We start from the raw sequence: 10,000 nt of genomic DNA on the forward strand, positions 1-10,000 counted from the left end.
ACCTCTATTTATAACATTTATGAAAAAACTCTGCACTTGCTTTTCTTTTCAGTTCAGCATGACATCAATGTCTCTGTGTTTTTGCCCCGGAATTGTAATTTTAAAAACAGGTGGTTGTCAGTATTAAGTCATGTTTTCACCTTCTGCCTGTTTTCACTGTTTTTATTAAGGACAGTTTAATCATTTAATCTGAATTATTAAAAAATAAAATCAGCGGTACTGTTTAAATTAATCTCTCCTTTTAATTTCAGTCTCGGGCTTGATGCCGCTCAGATGGAGTGGAAGAAGAAGAGGTGGAGTTTATGCCTGATAAAAGGACAATTGGTCTGAGGTGTTACCACGGAAACGAGCAGACCGTATGACAAGCCTGATTGGCTGGTAATTTAAAACAGACAAAACATCAATCTGTCACAGGAACCGTGATGTTGCCTTTATTTTCACCATCTGTTCTTGGGTCAATCAGTGTTAAGAGCTGAACTCTGTGTGTGTGTGTGTGTGTGTGTGTGTGTGTGTGTGTGTGTGTGTGTGGTGATTGTACAGTGAGCTGCTCTTTATCCAACACTACGTTCCTTATGTCTCAGCTGTGCTCTCAACACGAGCTCATTGATTGGTGAGTGTTAATGTTTATAAGAAAGTAGATCACACGATCACTGTGTAAATGGTGACAGTGTTGGATCATGTCACTACATCTCCCCTAGGGATGCACCGATACCACTTTTTCTCTTCCGATCCGATTCCGATATCAGAGTTTACCGGTATCGGCCGATACCGATCCGATATCTGTGTTCTTTTCTACCTTTAAAACTAAAGAATGTAAACAACTCGCTTAGTTATTAAGATTTATTTGTTTCTGGTAAAGAAATACAAAAATGCCCTTATTACTGGATGAAAAATGAAAACACAAGAAACCTTAAAAGAATATTAATGCAGTAGTAAATGCAACATTGCAACAACCAACAGAACAACCATGTCTAAGTATACAGACGTCATAATGACATAAACCTGTATCAGGATTCGCCCCGACTTCGCCGCTTACCTTCCGGGGCTGCGGGAGACATTCACCTCCGTGCCCTCACCCCCTCTCCTCCTCCTTCCGTGGGCAGGTCGGCGGGCGGGTCATCCGTCAGGGTCGTCTTCTTTGACGGACAATCCTTGTTCCTCTTAACTTGCGCGAACTCCATGTGTTCTTTTGCATGATGCTTCTGAAGATGCTTGATTAAATTTGCCGTAATACTACATCCACCTCTTGAAACTTTGGCTTTACAGATATTACAATTTGCAGTGCTACTGTCTGCTGAATCAAGCGTAAAATACTTCCAAATGAGCGACATGTTTAACACGCTGAGGTAAATGGAAAGGGCGCCTGCTAAACTTGCCTGTCTGTCGCAGGCGGTTGTGCAACATATTTCATATAAAATTTATTATATTTATTTTCAGGGGTCACGGTGGCTTAGTGGTTAGCACGTTCGCCTCACACCTCCAGGGTTGGGGGTTCGATTCCCGCCTCCACCTTGTGTGTGTGTGGAGTTTGCATGTTCTCCCCGTGCCTCGGGGGTTTCCTCCGGGTACTCCGGTTTCCTCCCCCGGTCCAAAGACATGCATGGTAGGTTGATTGGCATCTCTGGAAAATTGTCCGTAGTGTGTGATTGTGTGAGTGAATGAGAGTGTGTGTGTGTGTGTGTGTGTGCCCTGTGATGGGTTGGCACTCCGTCCAGGGTGTATCCTGCCTTGATGCCGATGACGCCTGAGATAGGCACAGGCTCCCCGTGACCCGAGGTAGTTCGGATAAGCGGTAGAAGATGAGTGAGTGAATGAATATTTATTTTCATTAATGCAATTTAATATAGAAGTGTATTTTCTTATAAGTTCAAGCAATAGTCTATGATGTTTGCTGTTCATTAATCAACCACCACGGGTATCGGATTTGGATCGGTCACGCGTCATCGATACCCGATAAACTCAAAATGCTTGGATCGGCGTTGATACCGATCCAAAATATCAGATCGGTGCATCTCTAATCTCCCCTAGTCACAAACTTTAGAAGAAAAATTTACCATAACTCTATACATCATTTATCTTTCTTAAACCACAGCAATTTAGTAAAGACTAACATGATGTCAAACTGTTTATCTGTTCAGTTCATTTTGACCCTGCGGTCCCTCACAGGTTCTCTATAGTGTGATTTCATTTACTTCAGTTTAATTTTACTGTGAGTTCTGTGATTGATTTCTGAATTTGTTCTTTCCAAGTCTCTTTGATGTGAAGCCTACATCAGCGGTGAGTGTAGACGAGGCTTTGTCGCTGTAAGGACGGGTAAATCTGTATGCCACCTTTTTTTGCATAAACTATTTTTTCTGTCTCCTGCTGAAGTTCTTTATGGGTTCATGTGTTCATATCTTAGGCTGGACATTTGACGGTGAGCTTCTTCCTGCATCCCTCAGAGTAGAGAAGCGGTTTATATACCGCTCTGAAGAACTACAGTACAGATGTCCAGGCCGTCTCCTCTCTGCACCTCTCAGAGGGCAGCTGAGACTGCTAAAAGCCCTCTCCATTCTTCTCCATCTACATCTCCAACATCACCTTCATCTGCTCCCTCTTCCCCCTCCTCTCACTGCTCAACCTCTCCCAGAAGAATGGGAATGGGTTATCGCGGAGACGAGGATGGCAGCCATGCTGGGAACAGTCGAGTCAGAAAAGGTGGAGGGGACGGTGTGTCTTCAACCTCAACTCTGGCTTCGTCATTACTCTCTGCACCTCCTTTGGCTTCATTACATCGTCTGTCCTCATCACCTCATCCTTACGATGCTGGCCAGAGGGAGGGCGTGGACACGGAGATATACGACCCCTTTCAGCCCACAGAGGGTGAGGGTGTACCAGGCATGGACGCAGGGGATGAAGGAGATAAGTATGATCCCTTTGAACCCACTGGATCACCAGCATCAGAGAAAGAGATGGATGGGGAGCAAGACGTAGAGGAAGAAAGTTCAATCTGCAGCTTACAAATGGCATGCGACATAAATGATGCTAAAGAGGTGGAGCTCGAGACGACTCAAGATGCAGAGGGTCCGCCTCCAGACTCCACAGAGACAGTAGAGCGATTGTTGGTGTCTGATTACATGCCCACACAGGTGAACAGGAGTAAACACATAAGACAGCATGGAAAAGACAGAAGAGAAGCAGCTGACTCGGAACATTCAGAAATAGAAGAAGGAGAGATTGTGGGTGTTGCTGAGAGCAGAAGGGAACGGGAGATCGAGATAAGAAGGGAGGTGCTTCTTCCATCCTCGGAGAGTCCTTCATTCTTGCAGGGAGGAGGTCTGAAACCTGAGAGGATTTTGCGAGTCTTGGATGGTGAAGGATTTGTATCTGTTCGAGCGGAGGGTGAGTGGGACCATCAACCGGTGCCCCCTATTTGTATGGGAGACCTGAGAAGAAAACTAACCAACAGGCGAAAGCAGAGGTTCAGATCTTGTCCTTCTTCAGCTTCTATATCGCCACCTCCTACATCTGTCCTACCAATACCATCTCCCTCACTGCCTGTGTCTCAGCCACAGACCACAGAGAAGATAAGGAGTCGCAAATCATCCAAAAGCTCTAAGGAGAAGGACCGGCGAAAGCTAAAAGGGCAGGACAAGGAGAAGCGAAAGAAGAGGAAAGAGGAAAAGGGGGAACCGGAAAGAGCAAGTGAAGAGAATAAAGAGAAGGATCTTGAAAGGAGGAGCAGAAGAGAAGGGAAGGAGAAGAACAGGAGGAGGAGCAGCAGAAGTTATAGTCAAACAAGGAAGAGCACACATCACAGCACTCCAGAGGCAGCATCACACTCCCATAATACCTCTCGGCACCCACACAGAGGCAGGTCCTGGTCCAGCCCCTCAGAAGGCCACCACAGAGGGAGGGACCGTGAACGAGATCGGGACAGAGACAGAGAAAGGGATCAATACAGAGAAAGGAGGAGAGATACCCGAGAAAGAGAGGGAGATAAAGACTCCAGAATGAGAGAAAGAAGGAAAAGAGATCGGAACGAAGGAAGCAGGAGGTCAAGTAGCCGAGAGAGGGGTGATGCAAGAAGGAGAAGAGAAAGTACAGATAGAAGAGACAGGGATAAAGTAAGTGGGCGGGAAAGGGAACAGGACAGGAGAAGAGATGGCCGGCCTGTTGTACCTCCGTCTATTCAAGATCTAAACGGTTCAGACCTTTTTGCAATCAAACGTACTATCACTGTTACCACTACACCCCCCACTACCTTGGTCCCTACCTCTCCTTCCCATGCCCAGGATCGTTCCCGAAGCCCTATGCAGGGCTCAGACAAACCTCGCAAGCGCAAGAGAAAACGGAGGAGGCGCTCTGATGATGAGGAGGAGCACAGGAGCAGATCTCCTCCCACTTCACTAAGCCCTCTTCGATATCACGCCTATGAACCTGACCGGCTCTCAGACCACCCCGAGCCAGACATGCTTTCTTTAGATGGAGAGGCACTGGACTCGGATTACCCTTCACTCGAGGACTCCCCTGTGCTCCCTCCTCCCCCTGAGCCTCCACTGCCAAGCCCTAAACTGAAATCCACAGCCCCCAAAGGTAGTCGGCACCATCAGAAGAAAAAATCCAGATCTAGGAGCAAAAAACTGGGCCAGTCTGAGTCGTCCACTTCCTCCTCTTCTCATAGACCAAAAGCGAGTAAAAGTAAAGGCCTTTTGCCCTCACTGTCTTTATCTCTTTCTGCGTCTTCTGGCAACACCGTTTCCCTTCCTCTCGCTGCTTCTTTATCCTCTGCTAAGAGAGTACGGAAGACTGGGAAAGATAAACCAAGCAAGAAGGAATTGGGTCGCTCAGGAAGATCCAAGAAGCTTGGTGGATGCAGCAAAAAGAGTAAACTACAGTCTAAAGTCTCAGTGCTGGTCCGGGAGGGAGTAAGCAGCACCACAGGGAACTCTGGTAAACTGGGTATTGATCTTCTAGGACCCAGTGGAACAACTGGTCCATCAGTGGTTGGTGGGTCTATAGCTGTGGTTTTCCGTAGGGACAACGAAAGTCGATCTCCATTCCTAAAGCCCTGTTCTGAACCACTTTCCCTGCCTGGTAGAGTCAAAGATTTGAACAAGACTATTAAGCAACGGAATACCCTTTCATCCATGTCCTCAACAAACCCAACAGGACTCAAGTCAAAGAAAGTCAAGCCAAGCTCTACCACCTCCACATCATCATCCGCTTCCTCACCCACATCATCCTCAGTGGCAAAGCGCAGACGAAGGCCAGTGAAGAAGACCCGGGAGAAAGGTCTAGTAGTTGATGGTCCTAATGCCAAAGGTGCCAATAGCGGTGCTTTGGGATCTGGTTGGACTGGAGCATCAGATATTCAGCCTGGAATCGGTTCTAAACCATCAAGTCCACCCTCCACACGTCCTGGACCCACACCTTCATCCTCATCTTCATCATCATCGTCTTCATCTACCAGTGTCCTCCCCCCATCTTCCTCACCCCCTCACACTCCTCCATTGTCTTTACCACCCTCTCGAGACACTAGAGAATCTTCTCCAGACTCTCAGACTGTAGATAGCAGCTGCAAGACCCCTGAACCTTCTTTCCTTTCAGAAGACTGCTCTGTTCAGTCTCAATCCACTCTGACTGTACCTGCAAAGTCACCCCCTAGTCCACCACCCTCAAGAGGAGATGGAATTTCACAATCTGTCACCAAGCTCCTCCCGTCGGATGACCAGAAGTCGTCACCACCATGTTCCACTTCGTCAGCGTTGGTCGCAGCTTCTCTTGCTCATTCCATTCCTCCTCTGGCAGCTGAACCTTCCTCATCCTCCTCAGCTTCAGTGTCTTCTTCAACAGTCAGTAAGCCTCCACCCCCTCCTCCCCCACCCTCTGCTGTGTCACCTTTGCCATGGAGCCTGCAGACAGGCGTAGACTGCACCGCTGGAGGTGTACTAGCATGTGAGTTTTATACTCCCTTATTCCTCTGTTCCTCTAGTCCTAACACTCAGCTCTTATACTGTATTTTCTCAACCCACTACTCTAGAGAGTGTCAAGTTTTCCCCTGATCCAAAAATATGAAGCACTTTATGATAGTCTCATTAGGTGGATCGGGCTTTTTGGGGAAACTTTGTAGGGCCTCCAGATGTAAAGATGGAACACTGCACACTCACTTCTGCACCCCACTATTTAACTGCATCATCCATCAACTGCTGCTACTGTAGGTTTACTTTTGTGTACAAGAATCCTCTTCTTTTTTCCATCTTCTTATTTGCTCGATGGTCAATTACAGACTGCACACTGATTGGTGCTATTTTATGTATCTTGTCTTGCACTGTTTGCAAATGATTCAATTAATGTGGCTAGGGCAACTTTCTCAAAGTTCATAAGATAAGATAAGAGAGACCTTTATTTGTCCCACAATGGGTGAAATTTCTTGGTTACAGCAGCAAAGAGAAAGAAATGCAAAGATATATAATAAAAAATAATTAGAGGCACACTTTTTAACCACATCAGTATTCCTACGAGTCTTGGCTAGTGTCACCTGACTTATTAGCCAAACTTATCTCTATAATAGATTTATCATTCTCAGTAGATGAAAGTGTTACTTGGGTGATGAAGATGTTTGCCTTTACTGTGGTGTAGAGGCAGAAAAATCAGGAACCTCATATAATGTACTGGTGAATGTGTAAAAAAAAATAATAAGGAAAGAAATTGCTGTACGAACAAACAGGCCAAAAATATGTGCACCCCTCATCATCAAACTAATATGTGAATCTGCCCTTAGTTGTTGCCAGAAAGTTTGAAGCACACAATTGTTTAGAATGTCTGCAGCATTAAATATTTCCTTCATTGGAACTAAGAGTCCCTGTTCCAGCCTCACAGTGTGTGCCCCTAGTACACGTACAGTACGGTAAAAACTTCAATTCCCAGCTCTTTAGGATGCTGAGTACAGAAATGGATATGGGCCTTTTTACACCTGGTCACTTCATGTGTTTTCTGTGATCAGATATCTGTCCGATGGTAAAAAGACCAGGTCTAAATGCCCTCCGAAACGTTTTGGAGACGGATATAAATCCGACAGTACAAACCCCTTCAGGAGGTGGTCTGGGACGTGTTTCAGATGAAACTGGACAGGTGTAAATGAATGTGGTTGTTCAAGCCACATACGTCAGCGCTAAACTCCTCCCAAACAGAAGTACGTCACTCAGGTGATCTTTCACCCAGGTGTCTCGTCGGGTCTTAAAATACGCTGCTGCTGCCAGCGAAAACGCAGCAAACAGTAAACGCTGTTTTTTGTAACATAAACGTCATAACCAGTCTTCTTTATGATTGTGTTCTGAAAACCACACACACCAAAGTGTGTTCCGTTTCAATTACCCCGGAAATGAGGTCAAATATATTAGCATTTTGGGTGGGAGTAGAAAGATCGGATCGCTATATCCGATTCGCCGAGACGCATTTATGTGGTCTAATGTAAATGGAACAGTTTTAACAAATCAGATAGATATCAGATCAGAGACAACACATGAAGTGACCGGGTGTAAAAAGGCCCTATGATGCAGGATAATAAGGTGTGTTCATCATTCTCCTTATGAAAGCCTAATTCTTATCGTCTCTCCTGTTCCAGTGACTGCTCTCCTGTTTAAGATGGAAGAAGCCAACATGGCCAGTCGAGCCAAAGCGCAGGAGTTCATTCAGGCCACAAGTCAGGTGAGATCTGTTACTCTTTCTGTTCCTTACTGCAATTTCAATGCTTAATTAAGTCCTATAAAGTATAATAGTAATCTAAAATGGTAACTAATTCTGTCTGTCTTGTTTTACATGTAAACCAGATTCTCTCTCAGGCTAACCAAAACCAGTCTCAGTCGCATTCTACATCTAATTCCTCTGCATCACAAGTTCCTGCTCCTCCATCACATGCCCCACCCCCAGGCCCAACTCCCACCCAGTTCATTCTCCATGGCTCCCTCCCGTTGGTCGGCTGCACCAAAACCCCACCTTCGCACATACACTCTGGACTTTCACTAGGCGGTGGATGTGCTCAGACTCCACCTCCTCCGATCCCTGCAGGTCTGTCTGGGCCAGCAGGAGGCGCCACTGAGACAGGCTGGGATGGAGACAGTAAAGACCCTGACAAGGTGTCACTTTTACTCTCTTCTCTGCTAATAATAATATAAATTATATCTGGATAATTCTTTTTTTTTTTTTTTTTTTTTTTTAAATCAGCAATTATAATAATAGAAAGGAATAATAAATCAGTAACTTATTTTTATAATTATTATTATTACTTCTAATAATAATAATAGCAGTAAAGAATGATCTGTAAAAAAATAATGGAAAATGAATGCTAAGAAAAACAGCAATATAAAATATTAATTATTAATGTTGGCATTATTATGTATTTATTAATTAAATATTTATGTTTATTTTTTATTTTTAGCTTTAGATATTCTTTATAATAATAAACTGAAACGTTCTTATCCTGAATCTCCTGTCAGTATTTAAAGAAGCTGCACACCCAGGAGAGGGCAGTAGAGGAAGTGAAGCTGGCCATAAAGCCGTACTACCAGCGCAAAGACATTAACAAAGACGAGTACAAGGACATCCTGAGGAAAGCTGTGCACAAGGTAAACCCTCTCTCACTCCAGGAAGTTGTTTCGTAACACTTATCCAGCCGTGCCCTCGGTTTGCCCTCTGGTGAAACAGGTGAAAGGCTAAAACCTGCTTTCACACAGCACCTGATGATGATGTAAGGCTGATCTGGGATCAGATTTCTGCCTTTCTTTCCCAGGCTTTGTTAGTGTATAATAAGACAGGTGTAATCCAGGTATTCTGTAATATAACACAACATGCAGTTAAAACAGAATGATGCGAGTCATTTGTCTTACAGAACACAGAAGGAACAACCTATTGTTCAATTTATACACAAAGCAGAATTTCATTCATTCATTCATCTTCTACCGCTTATCCGAACTACCTCGGGTCACGGGGAGCCTGTGCCTATCTCAGGCGTCATCGGGCATCAAGGCAGGATACACCCTGGACGGAGTGCCAACCCATCGCAGGGCACACACACACACACACACACACACACACTCTCATTCACACACTAGGGACAATTTTCCAGAGATGCCAATCAACCTACCATGCATGTCTTTGGACCGGGGGAGGAAACCGGAGTACCCGGAGGAAACCCCCGAGGCACGGGGAGAACATGCAAACTCCACACACACAAGGTGGAGGAGCAGAATTTCAAGCAGTTAAAATATGAAATCGGTTGTGTGTCCTGTAATGAAAAGAAAATCCAGAACCAATCTGAGTTACAATGAGCACATGGAGATTTTAGACTTTATTACAGACCATTTATCGTGTTTAGAAAAACAGATGCAAACTTTTGTTTTGATAATTATATAATTATCATTCACATGAAATAATTACACAAGCGATCAAGATCAAATGCAAGATGAGATCAAATGCATTATAAATATTATGTTTATAATATATTCATAATCACACACACTGTTGTATTCTTTACTCCACTACACCTGAGTTGTGAGGGGGCACGAAACTATGGACTAAAGATGTCTTTGTTTCTTTCAGATCTGTCACAGTAGGACAGGAGAGATCAACCCAGTGAAGGTGAGTAACCTGGTAAAGCTCTATGTACAGAGGTACAAGTATTTCCGGAAGCACGGGCGCAGAATGGACGACGAGGACAAGGAAGAGCGAGACTCCACCTCCCTGCACGGCTCCACATGATTGGACGTCAGGACCGTTCAGCAGACTTTGTAATTCTCCACACTGTGCTGTTAACGTAAAGTACTGAACTCCGCCTCCACACCGAGCCACGCCCCTTTCCTGTGTGTTTAATCTAACTGTTGGATTAAAAACTAGTGCACACTTTAGAACACTTTTTATAGGGACTCTTTTAGGTTTGTTATGATTCAGGACACTACATGGATGTGCTTTTTTCTCTGAATGAGGAACGGTAAAATATTCATCAGAGTTAATCACAGGCTCC

General features: G+C 44.8%; 1 protein-coding gene across 3 annotated transcripts in view; it reads left to right on the top strand.

Moving 5' to 3' along the window:
• scaf1 (SR-related CTD-associated factor 1) overlaps window positions 1-10,000 on the top strand; it is a 12,553-nt gene that overhangs the window by 1,698 nt on the left and 855 nt on the right. The window contains exons 2-9 of one of the 3 annotated variants that reach the window (XM_060893342.1): window positions 252-378; window positions 541-610; window positions 2,250-2,313; window positions 2,402-5,937; window positions 7,607-7,689; window positions 7,812-8,117; window positions 8,478-8,606; window positions 9,580-10,000. The exon at window positions 9,580-10,000 is cut by the window's right edge and continues 855 nt beyond it. In XM_060893342.1, the coding sequence (XP_060749325.1) occupies window positions 2,487-5,937; window positions 7,607-7,689; window positions 7,812-8,117; window positions 8,478-8,606; window positions 9,580-9,738 (4,128 nt within the window). In that variant the 5' untranslated portion in view covers window positions 252-378; window positions 541-610; window positions 2,250-2,313; window positions 2,402-2,486 and the 3' untranslated portion in view covers window positions 9,739-10,000. The remainder of the gene's footprint in view (window positions 1-251; window positions 379-540; window positions 611-2,249; window positions 2,314-2,401; window positions 5,938-7,606; window positions 7,690-7,811; window positions 8,118-8,477; window positions 8,607-9,579) is intronic. The other 2 variants (XM_060893344.1, XM_060893343.1) reach the window with 2 other exon arrangements.

Source organism: Tachysurus vachellii, chromosome 18 (genome assembly GCF_030014155.1).
Source record: "Tachysurus vachellii isolate PV-2020 chromosome 18, HZAU_Pvac_v1, whole genome shotgun sequence".
NCBI lineage: Eukaryota > Metazoa > Chordata > Actinopteri > Siluriformes > Bagridae > Tachysurus > Tachysurus vachellii.